Below are 23,951 nucleotides of genomic sequence, written 5' to 3'. Positions count from 1 at the left end.
AAAAAATCTAAAGAGTTTTATTTAAAAAAAAATTTAACAATAGTATGTTATAGTTGAAAGTGTTCAATTTAAAAAACAAAGTTTAATATTACGAGATTAAAACTTTCTCTTTTCTAAGTTTTACTAATATTTCTTAAATAAGTTTAAAAAACAGATAATAAATGTTTCAAAAGATCAAATCAAATAAAAAAGTCTAGCTTTCTATGGTTAAATAAACCTACTTTCATAGATTCTTTGAAGTTTTACCTACCGGTGAAGTGTTAGTGAAATCAGAATTAGACAGAGAAACACGTGACTTACATTACTTGACGTTCACTGCAATCGATGGTGGAGGAAAAGTTACTTCTACAACAGGGGAAATTGCCGTCACTGATGTCAACGACAACTCACCCACGTTTGTTTGACCGTTTAGTAATGTTTAGTAACGAATAAGAAATCATGAAATGGTTTCTGAAATATCTGTTATTTTAAAGTTTATTGTTTATCAAGCAGTGGAGAAAAAGTAGATTTTTAAAATGTATATAAATTATTTATAGGTTTAAGTTCAACTTTGTGATTGAGCTCAACTGAGCTAGAATACTGTTTTTAGCGATTAACACAGTACAGAGTTTCCTAACCTCGTTTTTATAATCGCCCTCTTGGAGAAATTTAAAAAATACCTTGCCCTAATTTATTAGATATCGCCCCTTCACTAGCTAATTACCCATATAATTTTTTTCCGACCTATTTATTACGATACTGTTAACTTTGGCAATCTATAGTTCTAGGTTTCAAAAAAAAAATGGGGCGATATCGCCTATCCTTTAATAGGTATAAATCAGTTTTGCTTAATAATCTATCACTTAGAATCATTGACTGAACTTATGTCACCCCCCTTAGTGGGGGAATTACTGATCTACCTTAATAACAGATTAACTTACTAATACTTTATATTTTTAGTAAATTTACTACAGGTGGATCCGAGATTCTTACTTTTTATCAATATCAGACAATGACGATAGCTTCGAATTAGAAATAAAAGTTAGTTACTTAATTTTGAATAAAAATTGCTTTGATAGGCATTTTTATAAGTATAATCATTTATAGGTAGAAGATATAGACAGCGGTTTAAATGGAGTAGTTGAGTTCTCAATTGAAATTAGTGAATACAGCAAATATTTTCAAGTTGTATCTACACAGCTTAATACTGGTACAACTTGTTTTATCATTTAAACTATAAATCTTTATGTTATCCTAAAAAAATTGAGTTTCAATACATTTTTTAGAAAACACGTGTAGTTTGTTTTTGAATAAGTTGAAGCTACAAAGATTTTTTCTTTGAAATACTAAAAGCTTTTTTTTATTGACTTAAGTATGTAACATAAACAAATACAATAATAGTATTCTAGTTATCTTTTTATACTTGATTGTGTTTCAAAATTTTAATTTAACTTTAAACAAACAAAGCTATTTTGATTTAAAGATTTTTAAAAGATAGAAGTTATTTATACAGTTAAAAACTTCATAAATACATTACACGTGTATTTTTTCAGCTTTACTTCAACCAACACAAGCAATAGATTTAGAGTATATTAATGGTGATTGTACAAATAGTGGAAAAACTGTTTCAATATTGATAATAGCTACCGATAAAGGTACTCCAAGTAAAAGTTCAAACACAACCGTTGATATTACTATCCAGGTATGAATGCTTTTTTTTTGACTAGAACAAAAATATTACAGTAAACTTTAAGCTTAAAAATTTTTTGCTTTTTTCAGGATTTAAACGAGTTTTCGCCAGTATTTTCTGCATCAACACCAACAAATGCAACTGTATACGAAATGTCGCTACAAGGAACTTATATTGCTCAGGTAAGTTCGCTTATTTACGCCATAAAAAGTAACAAAAAAATTGTGTATTTAATTTTTAATCATTTTAGTTTAGTTAAACTTTTTTTTGTTTACATACAAGTCTAATTTTGTTGCTTTAGCTAGTTTAATAATTTAAAATCAAATAAAATGATTTCTTTTAGTTAAACAAGCAAACTGATTATCTCTTTTTTAAGTAAACACTTGTAGCTAGGCGCCGCACAAAAGTAAATAGAAAAAATGACAGTTTTGATTTATTTGTTTTTATGTCGCGAAAGTGCTTATTAAGCTCTAAAATAGCTGTTTTTACTTTGATACTAATCTATACTTTTTTCTTAGATAGTAAGATTTTTTGCAACTTTAATTTTATTTTTACCAAAAAACTTTTTTTTTAAGTTGATTATTTGTCAGTTTTAAGTTAAAATAAAGCTAATTTGTATAACAGGCTATGATACTTTTTTCTTTGTTAAAACTAAATTAGAACGACTTTAATAAAACAAAAACTAAACACAACTTAAGTATAATGTTTTTAAAACGTTACCAGATCAACTCTTAAACAATAGCGAATACTGTTTCATTATGTTGTCTAAACAGATTTAATGTATTTTAACTATTTTTGGTCATTTAAGATGTTTATATAAACACATATCATAAAAGTTTATGCTTAAACTAAATTACAAACACATAGAAAATGTTTTGAGCATCGGTATATTTTGTTGAAATTATAAACAAACTATAAGCTTTTTACTTAAAAAAATACTTAACAGATACAAGCTACAGATGATGACGCTTGTTCACCAAATAACTTAATCGATTATTCGATTGAAGGAGAAAATGTTATTAATTTCGATATTACCAACAATGGAACTTTACAAGTATGTTGAAATTATAAAGTGTATAAAACTTCTTTTAAAAAGTTACTTTCTTATTATTAACAAAAACTTTTACAAAAATTCTTGGTATGCCCATATATAGCTTTTTTTACGATATTTAAAACTTAACTAATTTAATCAAAGAGTGTTAGAACATACACATATGTTTATATTTTTTATGCTTAGGTAAGAAACGAGTTTTTGAATAGAGAGGAGAAAGAGTTTTATCAGGTTAACGTGATTGCTTCTGACTTTGGAAATCCCCGAAAATCTACAACATTCAGCATTCAAGTTCAATTATTAGATTTGAATGATGAAACACCAGTATTTGATAATATTCCTAATAATTGTGAAATTAAAGAGAATTCGGCTGCTCTCACTGGTAAACTTTTTGTTGTTTGCACTAAACAAACATCCATTTTTAAAATACTGGCTCTTTAAATTAACACAAAACAATGCTACAATTAAGTTTTCTATAGCGTAAAGTTTAAAGTGATACAATTTTTTTATCTCAGAAATCTGCCAAATCAATGCAATTGACTATGATGAAACTTCAGATTTGATATATAAAATAACAAGTTATAAATGTTACGATGAAAGTAATAATATTGTTGAAGATAATAAGTGTAACAATTGGTTTGATATTGAAACCAAAATTGAGGTAAGAAAACAGTTAAACAGATTTAGTTTTGATCAAAAAACTTACTTACTACTAAACTAAGTTTATTTTTTCTCAAAACTAACTAGATTAATATTCCTGTTTTCAATCGGCAAATACAAATTATATTTTATAACTTTGTGATTTAATTCTTAAATGCCTGATTTTAATTTTGTAACATTCAGTTAAAAATATTAAGAAAAAATGTTTTACTTTAAACTTATTGTGTGGAATTTGAAGTTTTTAAAATCTTAGATTCAGCTTTAGTTTTTAGAAAAAAGATTTTTGTTGTTTTAATGAGTAAAGCGTTTCTGTTATATTTTGTTTTACTGTTATTTTTTGTTTTATTTTAGAATTCGACACAAGTAGGACAAATAAAAGTAGCAAATGGAGTTTTAATTGATAGAGAAAAAGTAGAAGTTGTTGAAATAACTATAGAAGTTGAAGATTTAAATGCTGTTGATGGGACTGATCAGATTATTACAAGTAAATCTAAAATATTATTTTTAAAACTTTGATTTATTGCACTTCTAAACACCTTTACAGATATGAAGTATGCTTAGTTTTTGTTTCTAATTGTTTTTTACAACTTAATTTTAATCAAGCTTAGTTGCTCTAATGCTAAGAAAGCTAAAAAGTTCAATATTTTTACATTTTTAGCGTCTGTTCAAACCATTATTGTTGATGAAGATGACAATTTACCAACATTTACATCGTCTGGAAGTTTTGAAGCTTCTATAAATGAAGGTTCTGCAGTTGGGTCAATTGTACAAGGATTAGATTTATTTGTCGAAGATCTTGACAAGGTTTGTTCTTACAGAAAAACTGTTAAAAAAACTATTTTTTATCTGTTTTTGATATTAATATTTATAAAAGTATTTTTTGGTCACAACTAGTATAAAAATGAATCATTATTTCAGGACTCTCACTTCTTCTTAAAACTTTCTAATAACACTTCACCTTTTAAACTGTCTGTTACTGAAGTTTTTAGATCTTCATCTTTTGATGTTTTAGTGAAAAACTCTGATCAACTTGACTTCGACAACGGCGTAATACAATATAACATGACAGTAAGGACTTTTACCAAAACACTTTTATTAAATTATGTACTGAACCATAACTATTTACATTTTCTATTCTTAGGTGTTGGCTATAACCGCAGATGATAATGTACTTTCTGAGGTAAATTTTACAATAAATTTACTTGATACGAATGATAATTCACCAGTTTTTCTTACAAGTCCTGTAGTTTTAAATGTTTCCGAAGATGCTAGTATTGGTGACGTAGTTGGAATACTGGATGTAAGTTATGAAAAAACAGCTTCTTAAGTTTAAGAATTGAAAATTTATAAAATAAATTACCAAACTACTTATTTTCAGGCTATAGATTCAGACAGTGGAGTTAATGGTAATGTAACGTACGGCTTAAATTCAAAAAATGAGTAAGTATTATTAATTATATCAGAACAAACAAAAAGTTGTTGATTATGTACTTGTTATAATATTTTTCTAAGATACTAAACTGATTTTTGTCTAAAATTCAAAGGTGAACTTATTTAAACAAACTTTATTAAAAACTCAAAACTTTTTTTTAATTTGATAAAAAAATTTAATTCAAAACATCATTAAATACTTAGTTTTAAACTTTTTTTCAGGTTCTTTTCAGTTTTATCTACCGGTGAAGTAATAGTGATATCAGAATTAGACAGAGAAACACGTGACCTTCATTACTTGACGTTCACTGCAATCGACGGTAGAGGAAAAGTTACTTCTACAACGGGGGAAATTACCGTCACTGATATCAACGACAATACACCCACGTTTGTTTGGCAACAGGGTTATGAAATATTGATGAGCAATCAGCTTGCAATAATTATAACACATTTATTGATTTTGCTCTATAAGTGCTCCTAAATAAATTAGTTTAGAACAAAGATGCATCTAGTACCGCGTTATGTGAAAAGATTTCAGTTTAGTTTAAAAACGCTAGTAAAGCTGTTTTGGCACTATACTGATGGTTACTTTAAAAAAACTAAATGGTAAGTTACATTAAAAAAACTTGGTCTCCCTGCTTGATAAACAATACAGACTTCCTTATTCTTAACAAAAACTATTGCTTACTTCCTTTTTGTTGTAGTACGTATGATATCAAAAACTGTTACCGATTTCTTACACAAAACAGCTGGTAAAATATTATAAACAACAATGCTTTTATAAGTCTTAACAACAAAAGTAGATTACAATAAACAAATTAACAAAATAGACTAAAAAATTAGGTGGATAAGAGACTCCTATTTTGTTGCAACAAAAGAAAACGATGAACTTTTTGAGCTAGAAATTCAAGTAAGCTTTCAGCTTAATTAGTCAGTATCAACATGTTAAAACACTATGTTATATTTTAGATGCTTAGAATTTGCTTTAAAAGTTAGCCTTACAAATAACTAATCAAAGTGAAAATGTGAAAAAACTTATTCGTTATGTACTTTGTTTTATTATACACTTGTAAAATTTAAGTAAAATCTAACTTGAACGCAGGCTGAAGATGCAGATGAAGGTTTGAACAGCGAAATTGAGTATTCAATTTTAAGTGGAGAATATTCAGATTTGTTCGTCGTCACAAGCAGTGAAAAGAACATTGGTTTGTATCAGTTTATTATTTTTATTTTTAGTATACAATTAGACATATAGCAAATATCCTTTCAGCAACATTGAAGCCAAAGCAACCACTTGACACCGAAACAATCAGTGTGGATTGTGTTAATTCAGACAAAACAATTTCACTTGTAGTTCAAGCTAAGGATAAGGGAAGCCCGAGATTGAGTGCTAATGTTTCAGTTGACATAACTATCCAGGTTTGAAAGTATACCGACAGCTAATATAGAGTTTGTAACGACTAATAAAAAAAATATTTGAAAAAACAATTTCTTCATAGTTTTCAACCGACTCGTAGCTAATGAAAATATTTATTAGGATACAAACGACAATGCCCCGATTTTCGATTCAACTAATCCAAATTCTGCCCAAGTTGGTGAATTATCCAGACAAGGAACCCCTATTGCTACGGTTTATTTTTTTTTAATTGTTATATAATAATAATCACCAGTATGCTTAAAACAATTTTTTGTGTTAAGTTTAAATCTAAAACAACAAAACTGTTCATATTTACTTATATATCTGGTAATAGTTTAGAAACAAACTATTAAACTCTTTTAAATACAGTTATCAGCTTATGATGAAGACTCCTGTTCACCAAACAATAATATTGACTATTCAGTTAGTGGAGACAACAGTGTTAATTTTCTCATTGACAGTAATGGCTTACTGCAAGTTAGTTTGACTATTTAGTAAAGTAAACAATATATTTTTAAGTTAAAAAGTAACTTTTTTTTATTCTTATTTATTGTTATACAGATTTATTTATGTTTACAGAAATCAGACGGGAAAAAGTACAAAAAAAAAAATAAATCTAGTTTGATTAAATACTTACCTTATTTTGACCTATTTCAGAGTAAATTTTTATTACGATTTTTAAATGAACCTTGAAGTTTAAAGTTTTGTGTTTTTTTTAAACACCTAAAAACTTTTTTTTTCAGGTTAGAAACGCATATTTGGACAGGGACGAACAGGAATTGTACGAAGTAGCGGTGGTGGCCACTGATTTCGGGAATCCCCGTTTAAATTCAACATTCGTAATTAGGGTGCAACTCACGGATACCAACGACGAGCCTCCGGTGTTCGGTAATATGCCTACTGACTGTATAATCGAGGAAAACAGCAGATCGAATACAAGTGTGTTCTTAATTTTTTTTAATGGTTTAATGACCTGAAGTTTTGAAACTTAAACACAACATTTAATACAGCATAATAAAGCGTTTTTAAAAGTCCCTTTCGGAAAAGCTTCACCTTTTTTTTTCATTTTTTATTTTTTTGAAATTTTATAACAGAATAAAACATTTACATAAATAAATATAGGAAATGTAAACATAAACCAACAAAATTTAGAAACAATGTAAACTGTTAGAAAAACAAAAATTTTTAAGTTTTATTAAGTTATTAAGTACTTTAGTATCAAAATAAAACTTACTGTACAATACTTCAATAGTTCTATAAACTAGAAAATAAAAAAAAGGATTATAAAAATATAAATTCCAAGCAGAATTTTAGTAGAAAAAAAATGTTTTCTGTAGTAACGGAAAAGTGCTAAACAAAACAAATAGAGTTTTAAAACATCTTCTCTAATTGACCAACGTTATTTTTTTACGCTAGAATATTTTATTTTATATTTATTTATATTTATTTTTTCAATTAAAGGTTTACTTTAAAAACTTAACAAACTAATCACATTGACAGGTTAAAAATTATTTTGAAAGTTATTGTAAGAAAACAAATTCAAGTTTTTTCAAAGTACAAAAATTACGTGTTATTTATTTCAATGATTGCACAACTTAATTTTAAATAATCTTAAATTTGCTCATGGTGTGTGTGTTTGTATAACAATTTTTTTTTGTGTAGATATTTGCCAAGTGACTGCGACTGATAATGATGAAAATTCAAATCTCGAGTACAGAATCAGGCAATATACTTGTTACGATGAAAATAACCTGAAAGTTGATGAGTCTGAATGTAAAGACTGGTTTTTAATGACCACAGTAAACCAAGTTATTGTTGTTTTAGTTTGTTTGTTGTGGTAATTTTATTACTTTTTAATATATTGAACAAACACTATATTAAACTATAAGACATTTTTAATGTTTTAATTAAATACAAATGATTTTATTACCTTTTTTTAGTTTCCAAAAAGCTTATTTAAGTTTAAATTAAATAAAACGGCGGTTTAATTTTTGTATAAAAAGTTTTGATAATCAAATATATAAAAATTTTTATATTGAATTTGAACTTATAAAACTACTTTCAAATACCGTTTAAGAAAAAAAAAATTATTTACAATTTTTTTGTTTGTTTCTGATATTGAAATTACTATTTGACTCGTTGGTTAAACATTTAAAAAGAGTATTTAAAACAGCTTTCACTTTATTTAAATTTAGTGCATTGGTATAACTTAGTACTTTCAAAGAGTTAAATTTAATTTATACTGGTATTTCCAAATATGTTACACAATTAAACTTTCTCTTAGCTCATTATTCGTAAAGAAGACAGTAGTATTTTGTAAAACTATAACAGTATTTAAACTGTACTTTTTGAAAAAATATAAAAACAGTTAGCTTTACTTATTAAACAAAAACTCAACATTTATAAAATAAAGTAAAAACATAACTAATAAGATAATTTATTTCAGACTTCAGAGCAGATTGGAATGATTTCAGTAGCCGAAGATGACAAAATTGACAGAGAAAAAGTTGAAACTATCGACTTGACAATTGAAGTTGAAGATTTGAATGCTGTTGAAGGATATTCGCAAGTTGTTGTTGGTTGGTTAATTTTAAACTACTTTGAAAACTAGATAAGTTAACGGCTTACTCTTAAGTTCTCGTTCTAAAGTTCATTTTTGTTTACTTACTATGTAGTCACAACTAAAAATTCTAGCTACTCAGCGACAAGTTTAAGTTTTGTTTGTTTAGGCATCATGTGTTTTGCATGTGCTGAAATAAAACAAACAATAATTGCTGGTTCATAAAGTTTTATTTAAATTAACAATACCTTTCACAGATAAGCTTAAACACTGAACAGAAGTTTTATTTTGTGTGATTTTTTATAGTTTAGAAAATTATTGTTAATGTTGCTACTTTTAGAAATAGATTACTTTTATTTTATAGTAGTTTAGTTAAATCCTAACTCTAAACTATAAACTAACTAAAACTAAACTAAAACGCGATTGTTTACCACAACTGTTTAGATTAATTTAATTACCAATAATTAACTTCAAAACAAACATTTTAAAAATTTATTAAAACTTGCTTTTTTTCAGACGTAGTGAGAATAACAGTAACTGATGTGAATGACAACAATCCGGTGTTTCAAAATAGACAGCAAGATTCCTACGAAATTGATGAAAACACACTCAATACTATTGTTGGAGAGGTTAGCGTTTTTTAATTTGTTGTACCCAAAACACATTTACCTAGCATAGCAGTTAACCATGTATACATTACCTAAAATTTCCAGACACAAAACACTTTTCTAAAACAAAGTTAAATTTAAAGTAAAATTTTCTTTTTTTTTAATTATGACGTCTTAAGGTTTTGCTCTTGAGCTTTAAAAGAACTACATGCGCGTTGGTTGCAAAAATATGACTGAAAAAAGCTAATTTTAGTTTTCCTCAATTTTTTTTTAAGGTATCGGCAACAGATGCAGACAAAGATGAAAACGCTAAGATAACATATTCAGTGGGAGATCAATTCTCAGACTACTTTATCATTGATTCTGAGTCTGGTGAGTGATAAAAGTTCCCATTCATAAACAACTATGGGCAAAATATATTAACTTTTCAATCAAACAACTTTAAAAATAATAGTATCCATCAGCTTTTAATAAAAAAATAGTTATATATAAACTTTATAAATATTAATTTTCCACAGGTGAGTTCAAGACTTCAGCATCAGAAGTTTATTCGCTCGACAGGGAAACCATGGGGTCGATAATCAACGTGACCTTTGTTGCCACGGACAACGGAAGTCCCCAGTTGCAGGCCAATATAAGTGTCCCCGTCACAATTAGGGACACAAATGATAATGTGCCAACCATTACTAATTTACCTGACACTATAACAGTCAAAGAGGTAATTTTAATTAGCAGATAACTAGCTTAGTTTTAGCATAATTTTTATTTTAAGAAAAACAAGCTTAAAATCTTTTGATTTAATATCGACCAATGTTATAGACACAATTGTCAAGTTAAAATGTTTGTATATAAACCATCAACAAAATAATTTTTAGGAAGTATAAAAAGCCTTCACTTTAAAAAAAATATTAATTAAACGTTTTACAAAAAAGTCTTTAATAACTAAAATGTTTGAGTGTTTGTTTCCAATTAAAAACTTTACAAGTGTATGACATCTTGCAATTATCATGGTAAAACATTACACTACCACAACAACTACCAATTTAAACATTAAATATTTAATATCAAACAGGATGTAACTTCGGGAGAAGAGCTATTCAAAGTGAATGCAACTGACAATGACGAAGGTAGGAATGCGGATTTGAAATACTTCATACTTGAAACCAACGTACCATTCGTAATTGGTGAAACTGATGGTGTTATCAGTATCGGTGTTGATAGTAGTTTGGATTATGAAAAAACCACAAGCTACCAGGTTTATACTTTTACTTTACCACTGTTTTTTGAAATTAGTATGTTTTACAGTGTTTTTTTAACAAATATTTGAAAACTCTATTTGAAATTTATAAACTGTATAACCTATGTAAAAACCAAGATAAAATATATAGATTAATGTTAATAGATTAGTAAAATTTAAGTCGAATAAGTTACATCTGTATAATTTAGACACTTGTTTATTTCAGCTGACAATATTAGCACAAGACAACGGGGCATCAATAAAGTTAAGTGATGAACAAGTTTTAATGATAAATGTTCAAGATGTTAATGACAATCTTCCTGAGTTTAATGAGGTATTAAGGATATTTTTCCCTAACTTTAAAATTACTTGATAAACAAGCGATTTGATTATTTAAATAACTTTAAAGCTTTAATTATATGAGCACTTGGTTTATCTTGCAATTGTTTTAACTTTTATAAGTTTTAGCGGATGTTAGCCTCACAACATTTTCTCTAAACAAATTAAATAATTTTTTTTTTAATACAGCAAGGAAGATACCAGGAATTAGTAGTATCAGAAGGAGATGAAGGAAGTTCAGGTGTTTTTATCAACAAAGCATTTGATAGAGATTCAGCTGAATTACAAAGCAATTACTACTACATTGTCGGTTAGAAACTTGTTATCAAATTAGCAGTTATGTTGTTACATAATTCTTTACACAGGTACCATTTAATAAAAGTTATAAGTAAATAAAAAATAACCTAAAAACTGCAGTTTTTCTTAAACATCTTTGATTTGAATCTTGAGATCTGCTGTTAAAACGTTCTAAACAACTGTATTAGTTCATTTAAAACTACTTCTACCTTGCTTTTAAAATCAGTTTTCTCTACTTTAGTTTAAACTTTTAGTGTGAGTTGTATTTTAGCTGTAAGTACAAAAGATTAAAACAATTACCTAAACTTTAATTCAAATTTAGGTGGAGACGGAAACAGTATGTTTGGAATTGACAAAACTACAAGAGAACTAAGGCGAGTACAGAATGTTGATCGTGAAGCTAATGACAAATATTCTATTGTTGTTAAGGTAATTATTAGCTAAAAAGTTTTAGTATAACTTTGACTAAATTTGAATATTTTTACAATTCAGTTCAGAGTATAGTTTATTTGTTAAGCGCAAGTTTTGTATAAACTTTTTTTTTTGTTAATTTTTATTCAACTTAAACAACTAACTCAATACAATTTTTTTATTTTTTTTGATTTGATTTTTTTTTTTCAGGTAACTGAAGACGACACTCCTCCATCTGAAAGCGGTTTGACATGCTTAGATGTAGAAACGTCAAATTCACTGAGTTGTGTCAACATTACTGTTGGTGACGTTAATGACACTCCTCCAAAGTTCGACCAACAACAATTTATTACTGGTGAGTTTTGAAAGGGTTTATAAGGGTAATAGGATCATTTATTTAGCACAGGGGTTTCGCTAAATTTCTTAAAAAAATTTGCTCGCGGGCCGCACTATTTAGAAAAAAACCTTTGAGGGCCGCCTTGATCTTAAAAAATTCTAGTAATCAGTAGAAAAGTATCATCTAAGATCGAAAATATAACAAATTAAGTAATATTAGACCATTAATAAAGAGTATTTATTGAATTAAGAGCCTAAATGTAAGTTTTTATCACAAAAAATATAATTTTTATTGTTTTTAAAATGCATATTTTTGCTGAAAAGGAGCTCGCGGGCCGCAGTTTGCCGACCCCTGATTTAGCATATACGGAGTTGAGTTTATTTGAAAATAAACTTATACAAGTTAAAAAAATGTTCAAAAGTTTTATACGTTTTAAAACTTACCTCTGAAATTTTTCTTCTACAAAATAAACAATATGTAATTGATCAGAGACACAAGTATTTGTGCAAGTTGTTCATTTTCAAATGTAAAACTAAGATAATAAAAAAGATTAGTTGCATTCAGTTTTAATAACAACATTCATTAAGATTAAATACTCAGCAAGCAGTTGTTGTAGATGTAACAGGTCAGTTGTAACTGTAGATATGAACATATTATTTCCCACCAGACGTGGCATTGGACGTGCAGCCGGATGAGAAGAACGCAATTTCGTATGTGAGCGCATCAGACCAAGACTTGCAGGAAAATACGAGATTGAGTTACTCGATAAATACTCAAGAGACTTGCTGCAACAAAGAATGTGACCCGCTTGTATGTATTTTTTTTTGTTGATATAGCGTAGTTAAAAATATTAAGAATGAAGTTATAAGTATGTTCAAAATAATACAATAAACTTTTAACTTAGTTAAAATAGCTCACTGAGTTTGTAAGTAATAATATTTAAAAAAGAACTTATATAAATATTACTTTCTAGTGGAAATATATATAATTTCTGATTAATTCATAAGTTATACAGTAAAAAAAGTTTTATTGTTTTACTCATACAAGTTGCTGAAGTTTGAGGTTGAAAAATTTTCTTAAACAAACTTTGATCTGCTTGTTAAAACACCAACTATTAACAGGGTATCAAGTTCAGAATAGACGAAAGCTCTGGAGCCGTGTTTTTGATTGATTACGTAGAGTTGTTGACCGGATGCTCTTTTGAAATCGGAGTCCATGTCACTGACGGGTAAAAAGTGTTACATAACAAAACAAAAACATTACGTAATAAAACTTGTTATTTTCTATAGAATTGAAAGTCAGTTCGATGATGCTGTTTTAGTGATTGGAGTGATCAAGGACGATCAAACAGTGAAGCTTCTCTCTTCTATTGAGAGCGATGAGTTCCCTAAACTTAAATTCGAACAGTAAGTTTGTTACGAAATTGTATTCAAATTTTTTTTGCTAGAATTATATCATTATAAACGACTAGTAACTATTTAAAACCATTTTCTGTGTTTTAGTAGATTTATATTTCTGAATGCTTTTTCAAATTTACAGGAAAAAAAAAGTTTATTTTGCCTAAATCTTTCGAATGTATTATGAAATATCCGTATAGTGTATTCCTACATTTACGATATACGATTGTTTAAAAACGATAAGTTCACAAGTTTCAACACTGTACAAACTAAAGTTATTATAACGCATTTACTTCAAAATTATAAATTACTATATATATTATTTGGTCGAAAATCGTTTTTACAGTAATTTAGCGTATGTACAAGCATGTTATTGAAATATTATTAAACAGGGATTTAGGAGCAATTTTGGAAGCAACGGTGATAGTAGACAAGATATTGAGCAAACAGACTGTTACTAGGGCCAGTAAGGCAGCGTAAGTTGAAATTATTTGTATTTATTCTGTTCATCATTTTTATGAATACATATTTACACAGATCTGAAGTGACTTTCCACGCCAAGAAAGATACAGTCGTAGTTCCTGTTAACGAAATTCAAAGGTAATTAATTATGCTACTACATATTTAATAAACTATTACAAAATAAAAATGCAATTGTACACTATTAGTCTAATAGAAATGTGTTTTTAAAAGGTTTGATCCATAAAAATTCTAAAACTAGATAATAAAAAGTTCAGGTTTAAAGAAAGTTTTTGGGAAGACTAAAAAAATTTCAACTTGCTAGTTTTTTTGACAATTGTAGAGAATTACAGCAAGTTTAAAGCTATAGATATAAAAATAAACTTTTATAAGCTTAGTTTTACAATTAAACGTTATCATTTCAATTTTTCAATTATTTTCCTAATAACAATCTAAATTTAAAAAAACAATTTTTTTTCCGTAATAACAGTGTTTTGGATTCAAACGAGGTTGATGTGAATGTGTTCCTCGCAACATACGGGATAGTGGGACAAACAGTAACAACTGTGACAGAAGAAGACAACACGATACAAATAATCGCTATTGTTGTTGTTGCTGTTCTCGCTCTGTTGTGTGTTGCACTTTTGACCGCTGTCATCTGCCTTAAGAAAAAGTTTGCTACAAAATACTTTTATGCAAACAATTTAGATTGCAACTTTTTTAAAGTAACATGTTTTTTTGTGATGATTTAAAAATAATTAAATTTGCCTTATTATTAAAACCATGTTTACAAGACATATTTTTATATTTATAACTTAGCCTCTTTCACTTGCGAGTTTTGTTGGATAATACAACAACATATAAAGATAGAAAAAAACACAAACGGATTTTATTGCAGAATAAACCACAACAAGAAGATAGAAAACGCGATGATGGAAACGAGAGATGACAACATGAGGGAAAGAACTATGAGGAACGGATTTCCTATCCACCAGGGGACGGTAAAGTGCGTAAAGTTGTTTTACTCATACTAAACTCATTCTAGACTCTAGAGCAGGGTTTCCCAAAGTGGGCCAAGTGGCCCCCTAGGGGGCCATGAGCAGCAAAGGGGGAAGAGGGGGGGCCATGAGCAGTAAAGGAGTCACAGGGGGGCCATAAGGCCATAACTTGAAACTTACACTAGATATTCTTGAGTTGCAGATGAAGAGCAAAAAAAAATTGTCTTATGTGTATTTTATGATAGTTTAGAAACTTACACTAGATATTCTTGAGTTGCAGATGAAGAGAAAAAAAAAAGGTCTTATGTGTATAGTTTATGAGTAACCTATATGTTGAAGGGGGCCATTGCTTTTTCAAACTCTTTAAAGGGGGCCATTTGCAGAAAAGTTAGGGAAACCCTGCTCTAGAGTGTTTTAGTCTTTGGTTTGCAAAATTACAGCTTACAAAAAACAGGAGTTGTTTTTATAAATATTACTGAAAACTTAACTGTACTGAGATTTGTTTTTGTCTTATTGAGAATGCTTAAAGGTAACAAAAAATTAAATAGTTTGCAAATCATAAGAATAATCATAACAAATAATAATCATAAAGTTTATACCTAGTAAAGGGCTTATTTCAAGTTATAAATTTGTACTGTTCTCAATACCTCCAATAGAGCTCTTTTTCGAGAAATCAATAAGTATTCAGCATTTTAACTGAAACAAAATTAACTAAAATATTTTACAGTACGAACCAACTGTTCAATCTAGCCAATGAGGGAATAGAAGAGACTAATTTGGATGATTTGTACCAATCAGATGTTGATATTGATATTGATGATAACTCTGTTGATATGGCACAACAGGAGGTTGTTAGTAGTGTTAAAATTTTTGTACGCTTAAGTATAGTAAAGTGCTTTTCTAGTGGCCGTGGTTATTTAAAACTTGTATCAAAGCTGTTATAAATCAACTTACTATATTATAACTTATAATGTTAATTTTTACATTTTTATTGTGTGCGCCGAAAAACTATAGGCTTAAAATGCTTTCAAGTTCTTTTTAGTGTGTTGATGGCTTTTTGAAATTTTATTTGAAAGTTTACTAAATAGACTAAGGTTGGGCAACATTTCTAATTTGTTTACTAAAAATAGCAATTTGCGCGCCAGACTTGTTACGAAAAGACTTCACGGCGTGTTTTTGAAATTTTGCACTATGAAAAATTTCTAAAAGACAATTAAAACTCAAAGTTTTAATGAAATATTCTTTTGATAAAAAATTATTGTAGTCTTTATACACAAATGAAATAGTATTTCAAAGTATTTATTATTAAAAGTCTCAATTTAGTTTATTTGTCCAAGATGTTTGAAGTAAATAGATAAATGCAAATCAAAGATCACACCTTATATAGGCGCTTAAACGTTGCAAAAAAACGAAATATATCTTTAATTTTTGAACTATACAAGCGGTTTTTACGTACTTATATAACTACATTCTAGCAATATTTGACAGTCTAAAATATTGTTGTATAAAATCTCTATTATTATTTAAAAAAACCTTTTTAACAAACGATACTATTGACGCAGGAAAAGTCGATTTCAAGAAGCAATTCGGAGGCAGAGTTCAATATTGACTACACTCCCACAAATGAAACAAACAACATGCAGCTGGCTGCTGCGCTCAGTAGCGCCGTTGGTGACGAAGATGTTAACTTTGACGACACGCAATTTTAATTGAATTTTTGTAAACTCTTTTGTTATGATGTTTTTACTCGCGTTTTTTTGACTTTTCTGCACATTTTCAAGTTCAAACGTTTTAACTTTAAATTTTCTATTCATGGAGCATTAAAACGTATACTTGTAATCTAGTTAAACTTTGTTTACTTAAAATTAAAAAACCAACAACGTATTTTTAGTTATTAATTTTTTTTTGCTTACCACTAAAAGTCTATAAATTTCAAGTATTTTTGACTATTTTCTAAAGCGTTAGATATTCTAAAACTGTCAATAGTGCTTTCTCTCGGATTAAAAAGACCATTTTCTAACACCGACTAAAATCTAATTTCTGTTATAAGTAACTTTATAATTGAGAATCATTATTAGCGTAATTATATGCCTTCAATCGATCTACAGTTTCAAATTAGTTACAAGTTTCTATTTGTTTTAATACAGGTAGTTGTTTAAGTTTTGTTTAGAAAATAAGAACATAAATCATTCTTATAAGCTAAAACACAGTTAATGATGCAAATGAAATGCTAACATTAAATAAGCTCAATATACAAGCGTTCAGTGTCAAGACTAAGTAAGACAAAAGTTCAAAAACTATTATTTGACATTAGTAATGAAGTAAAACTATGAATAAAACAGATCATATGGTTTTTTATTGTACTATATAAAGTTTACCTAAGTTTTACATAACGGAACAATAAAATAGTATTTTCAATTAACTGACAAGCAGTTTTATAAGCACATTATAGTTTATTTAATGTTAAAGTGAAAACGGTTTGCATGCAATCTTACTGATTAATTTATTTAAAAAAAACATTGATTATACAGCTAACTTAAGCGTAAAAGTAAGCAAGAAAGACAAACAAGTTAGTGAGTAATATGAACATTTTCAAATTATTAGTACTGGCATCGCTTTCTATTGGTATTAATATTTCTTTTTCTTCTTCTTCTTCTTTCTGGTAGGTAATTATTTCCGACTTCACCTCGTGAAAGACAACATAATCTTCAACTACTGTTGCTCTGTTTAAATGTTTCGTTAAATATATGTTTAAATAAGGATAAATAGAGAGATTGAAACTTTATTGTGCTTTAGAGCTATCAACAAAAGTAAAACATATTTGTTGCTTAATCAGATTTGAAGACTTTAACTAATAAATACTTATTAGACACTTTTCAATAAAAAAATTAGAATTTCTATGTAAATATTTTTGCATGGCAGAACGCTAAAATAAAATAGGCTTATCATATCATACTTCATTTAAAAAAATATAGTACTAAATAGTCAGACAAATAAACTTTTTTTTTACTTTAAACTTAATATGTATAAAAATTTTTAGTGTTGTTATTTTTTATTTATAAATTTTTATAGCTTTAAACATTCAAACAGTTTTAGAAAGAGGTCAACAAAAGAACAGTTTTTATATATTCATATAAGTTTTGGAAACCTGAATATATGTTTTGAAATTTTATTTTTAAAATCAAGAAAGTGATAATCAACGTTCTAAACCAATTTTATTAAATTTTGTCATGAGAATCTTTCAAACTTTAATTAAATAATTAAGCCTGGTCATTTGTGAATGTGAACATAACGAGGTTCTAATGTTTACGATAAATTTTGAACATTTACTTTTTTATTATTACTTTATTTCGATTAATTGACTGCACTGTCAAACTTAAGAACGTTACGTTTTCGTTTTGTAAATTGTAAGCAAAAACAAAAGTACGTTAAACCTGAATTTAATGCAAAATATCATGAAACTTATACGATTACTACCGATGTCAAAATAAATAATAATAATAATTAGAACTAAAAATAAATAAGATTTTTTTTGGTTTTTACAGTTAATGAACGACATGTTTAAAAAAAAATACAGCATCTTACTAGAATTCTATAACACAAAAGCTAATTCGGTCAATATTGTTAAACTAAGGAAATTAGAATGAAATAAAACTGATACACAAAGCTCTACAAAACAAAAATTAAGTGGTAATAGTTTCAAAAAAGGACGTTTTTACTTTACGTAGCTTAAAAAAAGAACATTAAAACCAAGAAGATTTGTTTTTGGTATTATAAAGCTGACATAACTAGTAGGAAAAAATCTTGTAAATTAAAAAAGACTATTTTGTTTATGGTAGCAAATGACGAACAACACTGCGATAGTAGAATAATGAATAAAAAAATAGTAATACAACAGCCTGAATTCGACATCACCAATTAAAAAACAAAAAATAGAAGATGTTGTAAATTAAATTTACCAACACGAACTTAAAAATGTTTTCACAACCAAAAACTTGAATTCAACATCTCCGAAAGTTTCTTCAGCTACCCCATGCAAATAAAAAAAATATATACAGAAGATTGAAAAAAAATCATTGATAAGAAACAAACAACATCAAACCTGAACTCAACATCGCCGAGGTCTTCTCCGGCCACCCACTCGACAGTCACCTTCCAGCCGGACAGGTCTTTGTGCTTCACTGCGTCGTTCGCCCTCTGGCAGGTCGCTCCTTGCAGCGTGGCCGGTATGTTCTTCCACTCTCCCACCTGGTTCGACTTTCCCTTGGCGTACAGGAAGATCTTGTTGAACGTTTTTCCTTCGCTCGCTTCGACCGTGACTGTAAAGTTTTTATTTTTTTTGTGTTTTGGATTGAATATTTCAAATTGGTACATTCTAGTTTTAAAATTGTGCAGCTAGTAGATGTTAACGAACAAAATGCAGTAGTGTTGTAAAGAAGCTAATATTTTAAAAGACATAAAAAAGCCTGCAAAACAAATTTATTGTGAACTGTGTGTGTTTTGATCAGTTGTTTTATAATGTAAATTTTTGGATTTAAAACTGTGCAGGACTTAGTAGATTTTTTGTAAACATTTATTGAAACATTTGCAAATAATATGCAAACAAAATTTTTAAACGTATACAAAAGTTTCTATATGATTGTGTATGTTTAGGCTAGTGTTTATCAAGGTGTACATAGGAGTTATATTTTATATAAACAAAAATAGTGTTGAAACTATCTAAGAGCTAGTCATTCTATTTACTTACTTTTAAGCTTATATTGTAATAGCTCTAAACAAGTTCTTGTGCATTGAAAACTAAAATAGAATAAAACAATGGTTGCTTTAGTTTTCGTACAAATAATAATTACCTTTTATTTAGTTTGCCCATACCTTTTACATTAAAGAGGTACAGTAAAAAGCTTTGGAAAATTTTGGGAAACACTGGTTTTTGTACGACAATCATTTCAAAACAAGGGAAAGCTTCAAAAAACTTTCTAAACTTTGACACTGTCTCAATGATTCTAACTCAAAAATAAACCTTATATTTTTAAGCCTAATAATTTAGATATAAAATGGTATATGATATGTTTTAAAAACATAATTTAACTCAAACAGTAAGTTATTAATAATATTTATGCTTTGAAGTTGTTAAATAAGAAAATCTCTTACTTTACGATGATTGTCGTGGTTTTTGTACTCAAGTAAACAGTGAAGGTTTTTTAAATGACATGTTTAAATGCTAAAAAAAGTAAAATTTGAATATACAAAACTTTAAATGTCAATTTCAAAAAATCAGAACAAAAAACAAACCTTGAATAGCAGTTTCCGCTGTGTATGTTTTCACATCCAACTTTATTTGGAAAGGATTTTTATCAGTACTTGGTTCGACACCTTCCAGTCCAAGAGCGTCTATTTCACATTTATCAGGCGTATATGCTGCTGATGTGTGCAGTGCTTGGAGCAGTATGGCGCTGACTACTAGGAAAAACAAACTTGCTTTATTTCTTGCCATGCTAGAACTTTCTTTTACACAGACAGTACTTACTTATCAAATAGTCTATTAAAAAATTACATAGTTTTTTTAGAATTAATACTTTTTTGGAAATTATAACTAAATTGTACACGAAGGCAAACGTTGTTCAAATCAGGAGCCCGCAAATAAAAAATCTACAGCTAAATATATACATCTTTAAAAAAACAGTAATTAAGTTTTGGTTCAAAACAGTTATTTAAAACTGATTACTAGTATTATCTCAAATAACTGCGGAAGGTTTTTTGCAACAAATTCTACACTTCCTAAAGACTGCCGATCTATATTGTAAATAGTAAGCAAATGTTTAAAGTTTTGTTATGACGTAACAATTGATTTGCATACATCTGTAAATTTTGTTTCATACAAACCGTTTGTCTAAAAAACTTAAACTTTTAATCTATTAATACTTTGTAATACTAAATCAAACTTTTATCATAAAATATTTAAGTGCTTTCTTATTATTTCACGAAAAGGGGTTAGCCGGTCGAGTATAAATTTGTAGCCCAGCTAGTTTTATCTGCAATAAAATAATTATAAACAAAAATCATAGATACGTGTAAAAATAAATCTATAGTTTTTATTCAACTCTGCCTAAAGCTTTTATAGTTTAGTTAAAACTAAATGTTAGTTCCAGTTCTATAGTTTGTATTGGTGTTTATTAGTTGATTAAATTAAAGTTTTACTTTTCGTAAACTTTTATAAACTCACTGTGGAAATAACTCTTATAAACAAAACCTTTCAATTATGTTATTTTATAAATTTAATTAGATATATATTATATATTAAGTCATAAATATATAGCCGTTAAACCTTAAACATTAAAACAGTTAAGTCAAAACATTTATTTTTAGTTATCATCGTTGATAATATTCTACTACTTAAAACAAATTTATTTAGTTAGGTAAAAAAAAAATAACTTATTCAAAATTGATATAAAACATTTTTATATAACAGAAAGAGTCTGAATATAGTTTACTAATTAATAAACAGTTTAATTCGATATAAACTAACTGTTTATACAGAAATTAATGATATTTTGTATACATCTAAAACATATCACAAAAAAAATTGCTTAATATTTCTTTTTTTATCTTGTAAAATACTACTATGTTTATTTACTTTTTTACATTTGAATTCAAACAAGTTTAAGTTTTTTATAATAAATAAACATACTATTATTCTTAATGTTGTATGTTATTATAAATATATTAAATCAATATGATACAACTTCATGTTATTCGTTCAATTATTTTACAGCTGTTATAACTTTTAAAGTAATTTTTAGTTTGATTAGTTGCAAGTTGAATGTTATTTTTATTAGTTCGAGTTGTAACAAATTGTTCAAGAAAATCTATAATTAATATAGCTACTTTTGCAAATAAATAGTATTAGATTCATGATTAGCACACTACATATAAAACTGCTATATAAACACAAATGTTCTTTTATTAACACATTTCAGAGATGAAAACAAACATAAAATAAGTCAACTTATACGCAACAAAATGTTATAAATATGTAAAATGTTTACAAAATTTTATACTTTCTAAGCAAATGTTTTAAAAAGTAAAACATCAAGACATTAACAACAACCAACACTTGCAGTGAACTTGAATGCTTGCTATAATCTTGAACCAAATCGTTATAGTGTATGTACCAAATAAACACAAGGTCAACTAGTAAGACGATGCAGCAAGTCTTGAAATCATTCAGTTCTTTATTTGAATCACTCAGCATTGAATCACTAAACTTGCTTTCAAACATTTACTCAGACATAATTTCAAGCTAATCAAGATATTTAAGCTGTTTTAGTAATGAATTAATTTGTTTTAAAGTTTTCACTATCTATATTGATGATAAACACTTTACAACATTTACTAATTAATAAAATATTTAACACATCAGAGCGTTTTTGAAATTAAAAAGCTACTTAAACTATTAAAATCAAAATCTAAGTTTGCTTATTTCAAAACTAATGCATTTTTTGTAGTTTAACTCGAAAAGTTGACCATTAGACATACCAAAAGCTATTAAATATTTTAAAGTTAAATTTTTATCCTTATGTTCGTAGAACAGCTAATTAATATTACTTTAAGATGTTATGTTAAACTTAATAACATTAGTCTATTCTACAACCGATATTTAATTCAATATTACCTTTGAAGAAAGTTAATAGTAACTACTTGCTTTAAAACAATTACCTAAACTTATATGGCTTTTATTTAGAATTACTGTTTAAAGTGAGAAAATTTTAGTTGGTTTTCATTACAACTTCTATCTATTTGAAAAAAAACATAAAGATTTTTCAAAACACTAAATACAATACTTAACTTCAAACTTTTTTTGAAATTACTTTAAAAAATATTAATTTCTATTGTATAAAAATTTCTTTTTTTAACCCTTTTAAAAGGTTATACTAAAAAAAGAATTAATAATGAGTCTAAAAAACTAAATAGTACTTTATTGTCATACTTAAGAAGTAATTTATTAGAAACTTTTATAAGCATTAAAATTTTTTAAAACAATATTAATTAAATAAGATTTAAACAAAATTTCATACGCTGTAATCAACTCGAGCATTTAAAATTATAACATTTATTTAAAACGTAGTTGTTATTTTCTGAAACTAAAACTCTATGTAATTGCTTTTGTCAAACTGTATGAACAAACTATAACTTTATGTATAACAGTGCAGTCAATTAATACAGCTGAAAATAAAAGTTTTTTGTTATATTGTGTTAATTTAAAATAGTTTTTTATAAATCGATGTAAAGATACATTAATTAGCTTTTTCATTTCAGTACATCCACTTTTCGCCATACAACTTTCAGTAAGTAAACGAATTTAAGATTAACCTTTACTTGCCTAAAAGTATAAATGAATTTTAATTAAAATTTTTATATCGTAAACCGTAAAAGCACTTAAATATACACACTTTATGAGTTTTAGAAAAGCTCTTACGGTTGGTTTTAGTATTTTTAATCTAAAATTATAAGATATGATATACAAACAAATTACTTAGTATCAATTATAGATTAAATTTTAGCAAAATTAGATTCAAATTACAAAAGTAAAAGCTGTTTACAGTTTTTTTAAAAGTTTGTTACAGCTTTTTTTTAAAGAAAACTTCATCAGCGTTATCTAGAGAGCATACGTCGTATACATCGAAGAATTTAATAACAATTAATAAATGTACATAAACTAAAAAATATATATTTTTATTTGCAATTAAGCGACAGTGATATCAGTACAAGTTTATATTTGGATAAAGCATTTTATTATTAGCTACGCCTAACACTTTTTTTTTGTCCTTCATCATAAGTTAAAGAATTTCTAAAAAAGTTTCAACATTTTCTTCAAAACTACCCGAAAATACGCCTAAAACCTTTTTTTGCTCTTACACATTAACTCGAGAATATCTTGTTAATTTTTTTTTACGGCCTCACGCCCCCTCCCTCTAGAGCTTTTAACCTCTAAATTTCCTTAATAACCCCCAAGAGGCCGTTTGGCCCACTTCGGGATACCCAGGGATTTAAAACGAAATTAATCAAAACACAGCAAATTA

The 23,951-nt window shown here is 27.4% G+C and overlaps 1 protein-coding gene across 1 annotated transcript in view; it reads left to right on the top strand.

Moving 5' to 3' along the window:
- LOC145841169 (cadherin-23-like) overlaps positions 1-16,580 on the top strand; it is a 30,689-nt gene extending 14,109 nt beyond the window's left edge. Inside the window, exons 39-76 of the mRNA XM_082948539.1 lie at positions 230-394; positions 954-1,020; positions 1,087-1,189; positions 1,533-1,681; positions 1,759-1,851; positions 2,616-2,723; positions 2,907-3,102; positions 3,236-3,381; positions 3,732-3,864; positions 4,039-4,184; positions 4,299-4,448; positions 4,522-4,680; positions 4,759-4,820; positions 5,034-5,198; positions 5,655-5,721; positions 5,914-6,016; positions 6,082-6,230; positions 6,598-6,705; positions 6,972-7,167; positions 7,891-8,036; positions 8,675-8,807; positions 9,305-9,417; positions 9,672-9,768; positions 9,915-10,114; positions 10,469-10,651; positions 10,860-10,967; positions 11,162-11,282; positions 11,592-11,698; positions 11,891-12,035; positions 12,685-12,827; positions 13,139-13,245; positions 13,307-13,423; positions 13,807-13,890; positions 13,952-14,014; positions 14,364-14,546; positions 14,772-14,879; positions 15,599-15,719; positions 16,434-16,580. Of these exons, the coding sequence (XP_082804665.1) occupies positions 230-394; positions 954-1,020; positions 1,087-1,189; positions 1,533-1,681; positions 1,759-1,851; positions 2,616-2,723; positions 2,907-3,102; positions 3,236-3,381; positions 3,732-3,864; positions 4,039-4,184; positions 4,299-4,448; positions 4,522-4,680; positions 4,759-4,820; positions 5,034-5,198; positions 5,655-5,721; positions 5,914-6,016; positions 6,082-6,230; positions 6,598-6,705; positions 6,972-7,167; positions 7,891-8,036; positions 8,675-8,807; positions 9,305-9,417; positions 9,672-9,768; positions 9,915-10,114; positions 10,469-10,651; positions 10,860-10,967; positions 11,162-11,282; positions 11,592-11,698; positions 11,891-12,035; positions 12,685-12,827; positions 13,139-13,245; positions 13,307-13,423; positions 13,807-13,890; positions 13,952-14,014; positions 14,364-14,546; positions 14,772-14,879; positions 15,599-15,719; positions 16,434-16,580 (4,891 nt within the window). The remainder of the gene's footprint in view (positions 1-229; positions 395-953; positions 1,021-1,086; positions 1,190-1,532; positions 1,682-1,758; positions 1,852-2,615; positions 2,724-2,906; positions 3,103-3,235; positions 3,382-3,731; positions 3,865-4,038; positions 4,185-4,298; positions 4,449-4,521; positions 4,681-4,758; positions 4,821-5,033; positions 5,199-5,654; positions 5,722-5,913; positions 6,017-6,081; positions 6,231-6,597; positions 6,706-6,971; positions 7,168-7,890; positions 8,037-8,674; positions 8,808-9,304; positions 9,418-9,671; positions 9,769-9,914; positions 10,115-10,468; positions 10,652-10,859; positions 10,968-11,161; positions 11,283-11,591; positions 11,699-11,890; positions 12,036-12,684; positions 12,828-13,138; positions 13,246-13,306; positions 13,424-13,806; positions 13,891-13,951; positions 14,015-14,363; positions 14,547-14,771; positions 14,880-15,598; positions 15,720-16,433) is intronic.
- The last annotated feature ends 7,371 nt before the right edge of the window (positions 16,581-23,951 follow it).

This window comes from Thalia democratica, chromosome 7 (genome assembly GCF_965202585.1).
Source record: "Thalia democratica chromosome 7, ktThaDemo2.hap1.1, whole genome shotgun sequence".
Taxonomy (NCBI): domain Eukaryota; kingdom Metazoa; phylum Chordata; class Thaliacea; order Salpida; family Salpidae; genus Thalia; species Thalia democratica.
Note: the sequence above shows the minus strand (reverse complement) of the source record. Positions and strands in the feature narration are given on the sequence as shown.